The following is a 15648-nucleotide window of genomic DNA, read 5'->3' as shown; positions in this document are numbered from 1 at the left end:
AGGAGCGCCCCCCTACTCGCAGGTAATCCCATTTAGGGGCTCCGGAGCGAAGTGGGGTGAGAAGCGCGGTGCTGCGAACTGACTGCTACTTTCACGGAGTGAAGCCGCACAGCCATTGCCAGAGAGCGCTGACTTTTTCCTGTGGACAATTGGATTTAAAACAAGTACCCGTGAGTAGACACGGAAAATTGGATCAAGAAATTTCTTAATTTGGTAACGAAGCGGGAAGGTTCAAAACAGGAAGTCTACCTTCCGCTTTTTGTATATAGACTAAAGCAAAAACTTTGTAAGCTAAAGCCTGGAAAGCTGTCAAAAAAGTCTAAATTTCCTTCATTTAGAATTACTGAAACCCCCTTGGAAGCAGGAGAAAAGGGGGGGGGGGACTTTGTTCAACCCTAGCAGGAGAGGGAGTGAAGAAGGATAAGTTTCCACCGTCTCTAACCTGGGAACGGGGTGTCAGAGACAGAAATTGTTGGAGAGGTTCATTGACTGTCAATAGAATATTTTGACAGATAGCTAAAGAAAAGAAACAAGCTGATTCCAATGTTGCCTTTTGCATTTTAAAGAAACAAAATATCTGAAAAATATCTGAAAAACGAAAGTAATTTTCCTTTGTTGGACTTGCCTAAAAAAATGGATACAAATAGAAATTGCCTCCTCTAGAGGGAGCTTGTCAAATTGTTGCTGCAGTACATTTGAGGGCTCAACAGATGTGAGATTAAGACCGTGGGAACAGGCTTTTCTGACCTTGACTAAAGATGAGTTGGAAAGAAGAATGGGTGCTTGCCTTATGCAAGACAAGTGCCCTGCTGGAACAGATGCATGAGAAGATGGACTTGATGAATGAGAAAATGGATTTGACTGTTGCAGTTAATAACTGTGGGCAAATAGGGAATATTGATACAGAAATTATCCAGGGACCAACTCATGAATCTGTACTGACTGGTCAAGTGCAGAAGATAATGGAGGAGGATGCTGTTGCACCCCAAATAATACAAATGGAGAGTCCCGAGGCCCTACAGGAGTATGAGCCGTTGTCATTGAAGATTGAAGTTGGAGTAGGCCAGGGGGCGTCTGGAGTTGAGGAGGTTCCCAACATTGGAGAGACCTTGGAATATGCTTTTTGGACTATATTGAGGATTGTGGGGAGTGGGACTGTGGGGAATGGGCGGGTTTGATGAAGGGAGATGGAGACAATTTTGGCTTGGAATCCCCCAGAGGCCTACCCCTCAATGAGAAAGGAAAGAAACTAAGAAAGAGACCAACAAAAGACAAGGAAAAGGGCAAGTATAAACAAGAAGAATTGCAGAAGGGACATGGAAGAGACTTAAGGGCCTCGGACATAAGGCTTCCCAGGTTGATGGACTAGATGGAATGGACAGTAAGGACTGACATGATCCGAGACCAGGAAGAAGGGGGAAGTGGCCTTGTTGTGGTGTGCTAGCCCTACTACTGTGTGGACACAAGAAGTGGGGGGATTTGTGCCGTCCGTCATCGTTCACACTATAAGCAATAGGCAAGCAGTTGCACAACCATATTTTACATGGCAGTGGTAACAATAATAGATGTGCTGCTGAAGAGTGGGGTGGAACCACATTCTCCCAGGTACAAAACACTGTGACACCGAGGCTCACAAAATGTGATATCCTTGCAATCTCTAGAAAATACATCTAGGCACATAGGAGCCTGACTTATAATGAGTCAGAACATTCTTGCTCAGTATTGTCTACCCTGACGCACAACTGGTCTCCAAGGTTTAGGACAAGGAACATTCCCAACCCTACCAGGAGATGGTGGGGATTGAGCCTGGGACATTCTGCATACAGGACAGGGGTTCTGCCTCTGAGTTATGGCCCTTTTCCGTTGCACATTTGCTGCACTAAGACCTGGCTCTTGAAAAGACCTTGTGACTCTTAGATTTGGATAAAGGGGGAAGTTCTTCACTTTAAAATGCAATCCTATACATGTCTGCTTAGCAGTATGTTCCTTGGCGATTGGGTTGCAGTCTTAGTATTGCATTAGCATATTAGGAAAATAACAAAATGAGTGTAGAACGTTAACAATTGAATAGCAGCTATTAAGAAAGAGGCAATGCACATGATTCACTTCCTCCTGGGCGGCTCCTGCAAACTAATCAGGATGCTGCCTTCTAGGATCCTACTTGCCTATTGTTCTAGGATCCAAGCTCAGTACATAACAGACATCATTGTTCTTTACCTATGTCATGATTTCTTCTCCTCTACTTTCAGTCTATGAGATGAGCAAAGACTTGGAAAAGAACAAAGTCAACTTACCTTTAGCAGAAAAACTGGCAAGCTATTTTGTCAATGACACCATCCTTGCCAATGATATTGAGCAAATGGAGGCAATCTCACAAAGACAAGGAGACAATTGGATCAGAAATCTAAAGGAAGAAATTCACATAATCAAACTGAGCAACCAACATTTACAATGGAGAATGACCAATTTTACAGGTATTTTCTTTCTTCTCCTTGGCTGGACATCATTTTGTGGGGGGCAGTTAATGTGTGAATAGGCATTTCAGTAACCTTCCCATCCAATCTTACATGTTTCACATGAACTACACAAAAGATAGGGTATGTTTTTTTTAACAAAAAAGCAAGGGAAGGGAAAGGGGAGGAATCAAGATGTGAGGAAACAGTATATATACACACAACGGGAAGGTAAAGCCAATAAAACCAATCACCAGTGGTTATTGAGTCCATTACAGGAGCTACTGCCCTGGCTGGCAATTAGGCCTTCCGTCTTATTGAATAAGTCATTAATGCAATCTATAATCGGTGTTTGAGCCTCTCGGAGAAAGGAGCCAGTCTCTCTAAGACAATTTGTAGTGAAGAGAAATGCATGAACGACTCATTCAATAAGGCTGAGGCTTGCTCCAAATGGTACCTTTGCACTACACGGCTCTCTGGCTTCACAGTGAAGGTATGTATGCTGAAACAAAGAAAGTGTAGTGCTCTGATGCAGCCCAGGCCATTGCCAGGAGCCCAGTCCTGTTTCTAAAGCTGAGCTTGTCAATAACAATAGCCTGGTACTGTTCAGGGTGTGAACTGCAGCATTAAGCAGTTTCATGTGAAAGTCCAGCTCACTTACTCTAAGCCTGTATAGCATCCTGAGGACAAGCATGATCAGAGTATATTTGGGGGAGGGGAATAGTTTTTTGGACTCCCCATTAAAACAATTGTCCTCTTCTGCTACAGTTTTCACTGAAACTAATGAGCTGGTGGAATTCTGCCTAGAGTTTGTTCTTTTAAAGGTTTCATTTTAACTGTAGACGTTGTCTGCCATTGGTAGGAGATTTCTAGTAGCTATCAATATCTGTTTCAGAACAACTGGAAAGCCACGCACTTCAAGGGCCTCCGGGACCTCCAGGTGGGTGGAAGCGCATCATTTTGAATCTCTCCATCTAAGATCTTGCCCAAGTCCTATGAAGCAGCTGCAGATGACCCAACAGCCCTATTTGATTGCTGTCATTTATTTTATTTTATTCGTATTTTATTATTTACTCTCAGACAAATATATGACAAATAGCATAAACAGAACGTACAATTACAATAATAAAATTTACAAACCACAAAAGCAACTGATATGAGAGTACAGTGGTACCTCGGGTTACATATGCTTCAGGTTACATACGCTTCAGGTTACAGACTCCGCTAACCCAGAAATAGTACCTCGGGTTAAGAACTTTGCTTCAGGATGAGAACAAAAATCGTGCTCCGGCGGCACGGCGGCAGCTGGAGGCCCCATTAGCTAAAGTGGTGCTTCAGGTTAAGAACAGTTTCAGGTTAAGAACGGACCTCTGGAATGAATTAAGTACTTATCCCGAGGTACCACTGTAACTAAATTCGGCATTCACCAACGCAGAAACAAGGGCCCGATAGGATTGCAAGTTCATATGCGCAACACAGTTTCACATGACATCCAAACCAGGAAACTGTGGATTAAGGACAACTTCCAAACCAGATTATGAAATACAAACCAGGCTAGGAATGAGCACATGGCTCGTTTTTTGTACTGTGCAATCTTGTGTTGAGATTGTGGTGCCTGAATGGGACCACTGAAAGATGCAGAAATATATTTGATGTCACATCTTAATGAGTGAAAATTTACATCTTCAATAAAATGAAATAACAGGCAGGCAGGCAGGCAAACAGGGTTCAGTGTGAAACCCATAAAAATTATGTGGCTAATATGTGACTTTGATTAAGTGAGGAAAGGTAAGATAGGAGCTTCAGCCATTTGCAATAAGTACAGTGTATTCGAGTTGCAACACACACATGTTCTGGACATCTTTTAGGAAGTAAAGGCGAGAAAGGAGGCATCAGCTTAAGAGGAAGCCAAGGAGAGCCAGGACCAAAGGACAAGCAAAGAACATGAAATCTCAAATCTTCAAGGAGTGGAGGGGGAGGGGGATCAATATTTCACATTTTTGACATGCTGTTGTTGTTTTCAGGTGCAGGATTGCCTGGACCAAAAGGAGAAATTGGTAATGTTGCTTGCCCACCTCTGGCACTATAATACCTGTAAACATTTGGGCAATTCCCTTGAACCCACAATTGAACGGAGGCACTTCAGATAGTTTTTACACTGAGTCTATGGCAGGAATTGTCGAAAGGGATGAGCAGCTCTTCTGTGGCCCTATAATGGAGATGTAGCACCTTTGCAAGCCTGTAAGGAAGACATACATTTTTAAATGAATCAACCGTACTTCCTAAATGCTCCAGCAGAATCCAAGGAGAGTAGAGGGGAAGTTCCTTTGAGTTTAGGAGGGAAAGCGATGGGAAGTGCATGGCCACACCTCATTCTGGATAGAGATGTTAAACTCAAGATAGGAGCCCTTCTTTTAAAGAAGGGGAGGAGAAAATTGGATTGAATTGGAGAAAAGAGTCAGGGAATATTGATACTTTGCTAACTCCTCCACTGTTCTACTGCAATCCTCGTTTCTCCCATCCATGTTTCTCTCTTCAGAGTTCTAGGTGTGTGTTTATATAGTGACATGCCCTTAGTGATATTTGGAAAGGGTCTTCATAACCCATTTTCTATATAAGTTTTTTGGTAAGTAAATGCTACTGTAGTCAATGGGACTCACTTCAAGGTAGTTGTAAAGAGGACTGCAACCTCAATGTATTTATATTTTAGGATCTCCAGGGATGAGAGGACCTCCAGGTACCCAGGGAGAGAAGGGCGATACAGGTAATGAAAGAAGAGCTGTAGAAACAAATGTTGAAAAGCAGGTGAAATTCCACCTCATTTGCTTTTCAAGCTTACTATTATTTATAATAATTGTTATTAAGTTTTCAATTTTACATTTCAAAATAAACATTTTACAAACTTTAAAATATCCAATGACATCCATTCTTCTTTTTTCATGTTTCATTTTACGTATCATACATTCCTGCTTACTTTACTATAATCATTCAAATCAGTTTCCCACTTTTACATCCCTCAAAAATTATTTACTCTGCTGAACTGATCTTAGTGTTGCCAGCATTTTCAGCTGTATAGTTATTTCCCATATAGTCAACTCATCGTTTTTTTTTAATTTTGCAATACCATATAATTTAACCTCCACCTAAACGAAGAACATTTCTCACCTGTTAATACTGTTATCAAGATGGCATTGTGATCAGATAATGTCTTGGGTTGAATGTCTACCCCTTTTACCATACTTGTTAATTTTTCCAAAGCCAAAAAAAGAATGTACAATTACAATAATAAAATTTAAAAACCACAAAAGCAACTGATATGAGAGTAACTAAATTCGGCATTCACCAACACAGAAACAAGTGCTTGAAGAATTGTTTGCATTTGAAAAAAGTAAATTGGCAATCTAATGGATGCTTAAGTCGCCATATGTCAGTTAAGTCAAAACTGGACACCATATCAAAAAAGGCATTTGATAATTTTCCTTCTTCTCCACTTTATTATTATTTCTCTGTATTTTTATTTCAGGAACCATGGGGCCAAAGGGTTCAAAAGGAGAGCAAGGACTGCAAGGTAAGGCCCCTTCCACTGGCTTGCAATGGGTGAAGGCATATTAGGTGTAATGTCAGCAGCATTCTGGTGCACATTGAGAAATCTTCTTTGCATTACACCATTGGCACTACCAGAGTAACTGAACCAGTATTATGGCAATAATCCAGATCAGGGTAGCCACTGTGATGCCCTCCAGGTTTTGCCAGACTACAACTTTCATCAGTCCCAGCCAGTATCACCAATGATCTGGGATGATGGAAGTTGTAGGTCAACAGCATCTATCCCTGATATTGATTTACACCAGCCTTCCCAAACTTGGTGATCTCCAGATGTTTTTCACTATCATTCCCTGCATTCCTGACCATTTGGCTATTCTGACTAGGCTGGTGGGATTTGTAGTCCAAAATCTTCTGAAGGGCACCAGACTGGGGGGAGGCTGATTTACAGCAATCTATCCAGTTGTAAAATGCAGGGGTGGAGAAAGGGGGGCAGTGGGGGCGGGCCACCCTGAGTGTCACCGCTGAGGGGGGTGACAAAATGCCAAGAGGCACTCACCACGGGACCTGTAGCGTGCCCAAGCCATGCGTCTCTCCTGGGAGTGACACGGTGGCTTACGTGACTGCAAGCTCCCCACTGCTCAAATGGTCCACCCACTGCCTCCCCCTCAGCTGTAGGGCGGCTGAGGGGGAGGAGGTAGGCAGACTCCTCAGAGGCCCTGTGGAGCATCCTGCCTCAGCTTGCCCCGCCCCCACGGACAGTCGGCCCCACCCCTGGGCCCCACCCTGCACACCACCTCAGGAGCCCAATCGGCTTGCTCCACCACTGGTAGAATGTGCCATTCTTACTGTTTTCTCTTAAAATAGACCCCTCCCCCCAATTTTGTATATGCACATAAGAACTTTGCTGGATCAGCCCAGATGTCCACCTAGTCCAGCATTCTGTTTTCAGCTGTAACAAGCCAGATGTCCCTATGAAATTCACAGATTTGGCGTGGAAATGATAGATATCCCCTGTGGTTTGCCCTCACCTTTGGTAATCAGAGGTAGCTACGATTGTCTCTGAACATATAAGTCCCCTCTAGCTTCCAGAGCTAACAGCCATTCCTAGATCTACCTTCCATGTGCACGTTTATCCAAATGCATGTCAAGTTGAGAGTGTCAGTTTTTCAAGAACTAAGGCCAAGCTACAAACCAGTAAGGCATATTTACAACCACCCAGCTGGCAGTCCTGCTTTGAGCGAGGATTCAGACAACTCAACCAAGGTGATAGAACAAAACACACAGCTGCTTAAACTAGGAGAAAGCAATGACTGGAAACTAACAGTACAAATTTCAGATGACTTAGAAGACTCAATGGCTGTGTGAGGACCCAATAAAAGGTCTGGCTTCTGACAATCAGTATGTCATAAGATGCCATCACAAGTAAGCCAGTTTCCTCAAATTGCAGCTTTCAGGTGTCCTGGGAACAATTAACATGTACATTTCTGATGGCAAGGCATCCTGTGACCATTGTAAACATTCTGCAATATGCACAGGCAGAATTGTTTTAAGACCTGAAACCACTTACATCAAATTACAGTGGAACTTTGCTTCTCAAACTTAATACGTTCCAGGAGTCCGTTTGACTCCCAAAACCATTCAAAAACCAAGGCACAGCTACCGATTGGATGCAGGAGCTTCCTGCACTCAAGCGGAAGCCAAGTCGGACTTCCCAAAAAAGTTCACAAACCGGAACACTTACTTCATGGTTTGCAGTATTCGGGAGCTGATTTGTTCGTCAGCTAAGCCATTCAAGAACCAAAGAACCACCGTACTTCCAAAAGAAAGCAGTGGACTCACTAGTGTAGCAACTGTGTTGCTTTAAAACAAACAAATAAATAAATCACAATTTTGTTCATGTGTGTTTTAAAAAAATACAGGTTTAAATGGACTTGATGGTGAAAAGGGATCTGAAGGAAATCTTGGGCCGGCTGGTCCAAAAGGTGAACCAGGAACAAAGGGGGAAATGGGAGACAGGGGACCTCAAGGTAAGACTTTGCCAAGAGTGTTCATAATCATGATGATATTTAATATTTGGAGAAATTTGCGCTAAAATGCTGGTGATTTTCATGAGGACTTAAAAATAAGAATAATTGCAAACTGATATGGAAATGTGGAGACTTGAACTTCAGACTGGAGAAGAAACTGAGGAAACAAATGGACAGATTCACCCATTTCTAGATAGGACTGTTCTCCTGCTTGCTTGAGTTGATCTAGCTTGTATCAGTTGGTCACCACACGCCATGGTGTGAAATAGTATGAAGATTACCACTGTTGCCCATATTAGTAATCATTATACTGACTTCCCTAAGATACTGGGAGGCAGGAGCAGAATTGTGTTTTTCTGAACTACTGCCTGTAGACTGTCCTGTATATCTCAGAAACTAAACAGTCGGTGGAGTTACCTTTCCCCCCTTGAAATGATAGCTAGCAATGTGGACCAGCTGCTGACCAGGTAAGTGACTTAGAGGAAGGTCAGCACCCTCATGCATGTTGGGAGCAGGGCACTTCACTAGCCTCCTATTGCTGACCAGCTTGTGTAGGCTCCTTGGTTTGGTGCTCTTGGGGCCTGGCATGTGGTACCTGCTGAACAATGAACAGTAGGGGGTGGTTAGCATGGTAGGTCAGACATACACCCACAATTTCCCATCATGCCAGTTTGGATGATGGAATTGATCTGGGGAGGCAACCAGCCATTGGGCTAGACTAGCTGTTTTTATAGACATAACGAGGTATTGTGTTGCTTGTGGTAGTATATACTTCTAGATTCATTTTCCAGAACTGATAATGATGTTCTTGCAAACATCATTAAATTGGCCTCAAACAGCCCCATGTCAACTCTATGCATATCTTTGGAGGCCAACAATAGGTATAATGTCCTATTTTCTTTATATACTGTGTCACAGAATCAGGCAGGCACTGGAAAAGGGAGAAAGCAAATTTAACTTTGTACATTCTAATATTTCATTTTGGGCATATGTGTATGCAATACAGGCAATGAGTATTTAATTATCTTTCTGTCTCTGATTAATGCAAAGGTGTTTATAGTAGGATTTATCTGGTACAAACTAATACGGTGTAATTTATATGCATAAGCATGTGTGTGTTTGGCTAGTTGGAGAGATTGTGAAGTCGATTTCTGAGTTGTTTGTATCATGTATAAGCCAGAGTTTTGTCTTAGTTAAACAGAAGAATTATGCAACGTGTAACTTCCATTAAATTGGCATTTGCAGGCCTTAACAGGGGCATGCATGCTAAAAAGAGAAGGCAAAACCCTCCCCCAAAAAACCAGAGCATCACCAATGCAGAAAAGAGCCAAGATAATGCATAGAAGATTGAGAAATGGATCAAATTTTCAGTATACTTTTCTTGACAGTAACATTTCTTAAAAGTGCACGCCAGCTAAAAGCTAGGTATGAAACCATTAGCCTCTCTAGTGAATTGGCATTTATGATTGTTAATTAATGTTTCCATTTTATGTAATGTACTTTACAGGTATACAAAGGAATTTAGTATTATTATTGATTTATTATTCAAGGCATTCCCCCTCCCTCTGCATCCCTGGCACTAGAAGACCCTCTTTATCTTCAGCAGTTGTGTAGAATGGAAAATCCAGCAGGCATAGCTTTTCTTGTCCTGTCTAAGAAGTTATAGCAGACCAAGTTCCTTCTTCCATTGGAGCCCTGGCTTCCTTGCTTCCTGAAACCCAAGAGAGAGAAGAAAGGCAGAGTTCATACCCTCCAACATTTCTCCAATGAAAATAGGGGCATCCCATTCCATAATGATAATTTTACTATTTATACCCCACACATTTTATTAGGTTGCCCCCGCACTCTGGGCAGCTTCCAACATAAAAAAAATAACAAAACATTAAACATTTTTAAAAACCTTCCCTATACAGGATTGCTTTCAGACAGCTCAGGAGGCAGATAACTCCATACCCTCCAACATTCCTCCAATGAAAACAGGGACATCCAAAGAAAAAGTGGGGCATTCTGGGATCAAATCAAGGATGGCTTCTCTAACTCAGGGACGTCGCTAGAAAATAGGGACACTTGGAAGGTCTGAGAAATAGCAAAACACACACACACAGTTAAAGGAGGGCTTTATGTTCCATCTTATGAATAAGGGTGAGGAACCTGTCTTAAAAAGTGGAAGTTCATTGTTCTGAAAGTGTGTCCATAAGAGAAGGCAACTATCGCACACAGGAAATGCGGACCAGAGGAGAGAGGCACTTGCAAGCCAGGAAAAATTACTGTGCTGTCAGTTTGTTCAGCAATGTTACATGAATGTTTAAAGTAGCTGAAACAGTTAAACAGTGAACAGCAGTAGAGACGATACTGGCAGACAGACTCAAGACTCAGCATTGTCTCTCCAAAGCCTAAGCTCAGCCTGAAAACCTTTATCGCCATACTTGTAAAGGGGAAGCCCATGGGTTGTTTGACTGGGACCTGGAAAGGACACTGCCCACCTTGTACTCTCAGGCTGAATATCAGTTAGGCTGGGCAGCCAAGTGCAGCTCTATACAGTTTAGCCCTCAGGCTTTGTGTTGGTCACCAAGCAACAAAATATTGACCCCGTCTCTTCCAGGAGCTTTAAAACAAAAGCCGCATAAAATCAACATGCGTTGAAAGCTTGTTCAATGTTTGGATTCGTTAAGGGAGAGGTTATTAAGAATTTTATTGTTTCCTTTGGCAACACTTACACATTGTTCTAACTTGGGAGTTTATGGTGAAGGGCAGATAAGGAATCTAATAAATAATATATTGTATGTGCTAACGCCTGAAACAAGCTTGTTCTGTAGGTCTTCCAGGACTCCAAGGACCAGCTGGTGGAAAGGGGGATCTGGGCCCACGAGGACCAGTTGGTCTCACAGGAGAGAAGGGTGTGCAGGGAGAACGAGGCCTGCCAGGTGAGCGGACACAGCAAAGTGCCAAACCTAAACGACATCTGCCATGTTTTTAGGCTTGAGACTAGCCTTACTGACTTAGCCCAACACTCCCTGAATCTTCATCTTGTCAGTGCTCGGTTCAGATACCATAAGGGAAGAATATAACCAGAGAAAACCATGTCTGGATCTTGTCACTCTTAAGGGTAACGACAGACAGGCATTCTAAGGCCTGGTTTGCGCAACAGGGGAAGCTAAACCATGGTTTATCAGGACCACACAAACTGAATAGTTCTTCCTTCTGCGTATTTCTGTTAATCTTCTTGGAATCCAGTGATACTGTTTGCCACAGTTGCATGCAGGCAAATCTGCTGCTTTTCTGTTTTCATCTTATATTGAAAGTTCAGGTGTCTGTTCATCATCACCATCTTTTTTTTGTATGCCGCCCCTCTATAGTTAAAACTATGTTCAAGGAGGCTTACAGCAGGAAAAGATTTACATGATTACAAGCATAGCAAAAAAGTAATAAACAAGAAATAAAACACATTGAAAAGTACACAACAAAATTGAACAATTTCCACATAAATTATAAGATCAAAAATTAATATCAATAGCAGCAGCAGCAACACCCCCTATGCCCCAGTCCAAGACTCTGTTCCCATTCCTATTCTCATGCCTCCTTATATTCTGTTAGCCATTTGTAACTTAGCTGCAAAATAAAGATAGAAGCATCCCATATATCATTTATGTTCTCTTATGTTCATTTATGTTCTATTTCAGGTATACGTGGTCCCCAAGGACCTCCTGGACAACCAGGTATATTGCAATTAACCTCCTGGACAACCAGGAGAAATGCAATTTAACACAAATACTTCCTACCATTTGTGCTTCATTTAAGGTTCTATTTAGACTGCAGTGTTGTACACACTTACATGAGAGTAAGTCAACTGAATCCAGCAGAGCTTATCTCTCAGCAGATATGCCTAGGATTGAATAGTTAATCAACATAAATTTCTCTAACTGTGTAATCCTATACATGTTTACCCAGAAGTGTAACTCTGTTCAGTAGGGCTTACTCTGAAGTAAATGTGATATGGATTGTACACTAATAATACTTACCCAGTGGTACCTACCTCTGAGTAAACTTGCCTAGGATTTTACTAGTAAACTGCTTCTTATTTCACCCATGGCTGTCAATTTTTCCCTTTTCTTGTGAGGAATCCTATTTGGAATAAGGGCATTTCCCTTAAAAAAAGGAAAACGTTGACAGCTATGATTTCACCAACCTGGAACTAACTCCTAAGATTTATTTTAAAAGAAACAGTTCCATTCTGGGGTCCTAAGGCAAACTACAACTGACCTATCTAGTGAAATACTGCTGGGAAGTTGCTGTTTTGGTTTCTTCAGTGGATTTTTGGGCAAGAGGTTCAGGACTAACTTGTGCATCACTTGCTACAACAGCAAAAAAGTAAATGCTGATCAGCTGCCATTGGTTGATCAACAGATGCCTCTACGATCATGAAAAGGCTTTTGTTTTCCTCAGGTTTGTCAATAAGTTTGGTGGTGACTTAATAATCGAAATGAATTCTGACTCTCTGGCCTTGTCCATTCTAACTATCATGCTACTTTATAGATTTGCAGCCAAAGTCTGTGGTTATACACACAAACGCAAAATGATAAATCAACAGGAAGCTGGTGTGAAATGACTGAAGAAGACAATTTCCCTTTGTTGGAAGGCAGTATTTAAGAGAGAGGCATCTGTGGAATGCAAGTGCTGTGTTGTTCTGATACTGTGTTGTTGTCAAGGGATGTCTTGTCCTGAGCCTTTGAAAGGATGTGGAACAAAGGAAGCTTCCTGATTCTGAGTCAGACCAATTGGACTATTTAGCTCAGTGTTGCAGTGGCGTAGTGTGGGGGGTGCAGGGGGGGCCGGCCGCACAGGGCGCAACATCTGGGGGTTAGGGTTAGGGGGCGCAAATCCACGGGTTAGGGGGCGCAAATTACTTGCCTTGCCCCGGGTGCTGACAACCCACGATACGCCACTGCAGTGTTGTCAACACAGATTGGCAGCAGGTTTCTTGGGTTTCAGGCAAGGGGCAATCCCAGTTGCCAGGGATCAAAGCTGGGACTTTATTTCTGCATGCCAGGCAGGAGCTGTGCCAGCACTAAGCTGCAGTCCTTCTAAACCTTCCCTCGTTCACCAAATATGACAGATACTTCAGTGCTTGATTGCTCTCTCAGTGCCATTCTGGCTTTGACCAAGCTTCTTTGGTTCACTTACAAGGTCCTGCAGGCAGCATGGCGCCACCAGGAAGTCCTGGCCCAAAGGGAGCGCAAGGGGAGAAAGGACAGAAAGGAGAAGCAAGCACCCTGAGAGGTATACAAATGGGAATGTTGCTCAATCTGTTGAAATACTGATTCCCACGAAGTTTCTGACCTGACCTTCCCCTTTATTCTTTCAGGAGTACCAGGAGTGAAAGGCGATCGGGGGGAAAGGGGTTACAAAGGTGATCCAGGTAAAAATATAAATGGAAGTGGAAGAACCCAGTGTGTGAGCAAAACACATCTCATTCAGAGAGATGTGAGATGCCATAAGGCCAGGACAAATCCTTTGCTGTGGTATCTAAGTGTTTTACAGAGATGTATCACCAATGGAAAAGAGTTTTTATTCAAAGTCGGTCTTTTAGTTCTCCAACATTCCCCAGGCTGAATCTAGCTTCAGAGCTATCTGACCTCTGACAGCCTGGTCAAAAGCTGATCAAGGTATAGTTGGCATTTCCAGTTCCGGAAAAATTACCCAGAGATCTGCTGGTAGGTTCTGCTCCACTTTCTCCTCACCCCAGTTCTAGCTAATTCAGGACTCTAAACTGCCTTACAGAAATCAATGGGACATAGTCTCTCCTGTGAAAATTCCCTGAGGAAAATAGCCATGGAGTGGTGCAATACACATTCCTAGCATGGATCTCCTGTCCTTTTTTTTTTTGGAGAAATAAATCAGACCACTGGTCCATCTAACCCAGTATCCAGTGTGGACTACAGCTCCAGTAATCTCTGACCATGATCCATGTTGGCTGGGGCTGTTGTGAGTTTGAATCGAGCAGTGTTTGGAGTGCACTATGTTGGCTACATTGGCCTATGATGACTGGCAGCTGCTCTCTAGATTTAGATGGGATTTCTCCCACTTCTACCTGCAGCAGCAGTGCATGAGGAGGGGCACTCCTCTACCCCCCCCATCACCCTGCTGCCACTCACTGGGGCAGGAAGAGGGCGGGATAAGGCAAGGCTGCAGTGTGATTGGTGGTGTTGGTATGCCACAGGTGTGCACTGCTAACCCAACTTGGCCCTGCGACCTTGGGTGCCTGGGGCTGTGGGTGCCATGCGGCGTGCCTGGCCCTGGTACCAAAATTTGTGGGTGCTCAGTCCTTTCAAGGGGAAATTTTGTGGCTGCTCAAGCACCCAGGGCCCTGGGGAGTTGGCACCTACGTAACCCAGCGTTCCCCTGCCCTCTTCTGTCTCTCACCCTGCCCCATTCTGGTTAGCAGCTCCCCATCCACCTCCCAACTCCCCATGCATCACAGCTGTCTAGATGGAGGTGGCAGGGCTCTTTTGCATCCGCATAGTTAAAACTTTATCTCAATACATACATGTAGTAGAATTTTGAATATTAAGCAAAAGTTTGAAATTCCCATTGTCTTTGGATTTGCCGCTTTATATTCTTTCCCCCTCCCTCCACCCCCATTATTTTAGGCATACCAGGAAGTAAAGGGTCGAAGGGAGATCAGGGAATGACAGGTAAGGCATTTGCTGGAGTTCCTAAGTGAAAGTGACGACTCAGTAGAATCAAAGCTGTGTACTCCATACCTTCGGCCCAGTATACTTGAAGGAGCATCTCCACCCCCATCGTTCAGCCCAGACACTGAGGTCCAGCGCTGAGGGCCTTCTGGCGGTTCCCTCACTGCGAGAAGTGAGGTTACAGGGAACCAGGCAGAGGGCCTTCTCAGTGGTGGAGCTTGCCCTGTGGAATGCCCTCCCATCAGATGTCAGGGAAATAAACAACTATCCGACTTTTAGAAGACATCTGAAGGTTGCCCTGTTTAGGGAAGTTTTTAATGTTTGAAGGTTTATTCTGTTTTTAATGTTCTGTTGGAAGCCACCCAGAGTGGCTGGGGAAACCCAGTCAGATGGGCAGGGTAGAAATAATAAATTCTTCTTCTTCTTCTTCTTCTTCTTCTTCTTCTTCTTCTTCTTCTTCTTCTTCTTCTTCCTCTTCTTCTTCTTCTTCCTCTTCTTCCTCTTCTTCCTCTTCTTCTTCTTCTTCTTCTTTTCTTCTTCTTCATTATTATTATTATTATGCTCCCCAGAGTGACTTACAGTTAAAACATAATGCAAAAATACAATGCAATGTAGTATTAAAATGCAGCAAAGCTATAATAGTGACATGGGCATATAAACTCTCAAGAGCACGAAGCAAAAACCAGTACTCCAACTACTTAAAAAGTTGCTTTAAAAGCTTGGGGAAATAAAAATAGCTTGAGGCTCCCTAGAGAGAGCAATCATGAGATTGGGGAAGCACTACTGAAAAGGATCTGTCCCGGTTGCTACCTGGTGAACATCAACTCTGATAATGCCTCTTTTTTGACTGAATGGAGGATAGAGAGGAATATGTGACTGTGTGCAGAAATTAGCCCACAGTACAAAGGTGAAATTCACATTCATTGCTCC

At 43.1% G+C, this 15648-nt stretch overlaps 1 protein-coding gene across 2 annotated transcripts in view; it reads left to right on the top strand.

Moving 5' to 3' along the window:
• MARCO (macrophage receptor with collagenous structure) overlaps positions 1 to 15648 on the top strand; it is a 28756-nt gene that overhangs the window by 6781 nt on the left and 6327 nt on the right. For both annotated transcript variants that reach the window (XM_082198583.1, XM_082198582.1), the window contains 11 exons: positions 2250 to 2474; positions 3349 to 3393; positions 4478 to 4510; positions 5164 to 5217; positions 5977 to 6021; positions 7919 to 8026; positions 10843 to 10950; positions 11707 to 11742; positions 13211 to 13303; positions 13389 to 13442; positions 14674 to 14718. In XM_082198583.1, the coding sequence (XP_082054709.1) occupies positions 2250 to 2474; positions 3349 to 3393; positions 4478 to 4510; positions 5164 to 5217; positions 5977 to 6021; positions 7919 to 8026; positions 10843 to 10950; positions 11707 to 11742; positions 13211 to 13303; positions 13389 to 13442; positions 14674 to 14718 (846 nt within the window). The remainder of the gene's footprint in view (positions 1 to 2249; positions 2475 to 3348; positions 3394 to 4477; positions 4511 to 5163; positions 5218 to 5976; positions 6022 to 7918; positions 8027 to 10842; positions 10951 to 11706; positions 11743 to 13210; positions 13304 to 13388; positions 13443 to 14673; positions 14719 to 15648) is intronic.

Source organism: Podarcis vaucheri (assembly GCF_965113315.1).
Source record: "Podarcis vaucheri genome assembly, chromosome: 1".
Classification (NCBI taxonomy): Eukaryota; Metazoa; Chordata; class Lepidosauria; order Squamata; family Lacertidae; genus Podarcis; species Podarcis vaucheri.
This window is presented reverse-complemented; position numbering and strand designations above follow the sequence as displayed.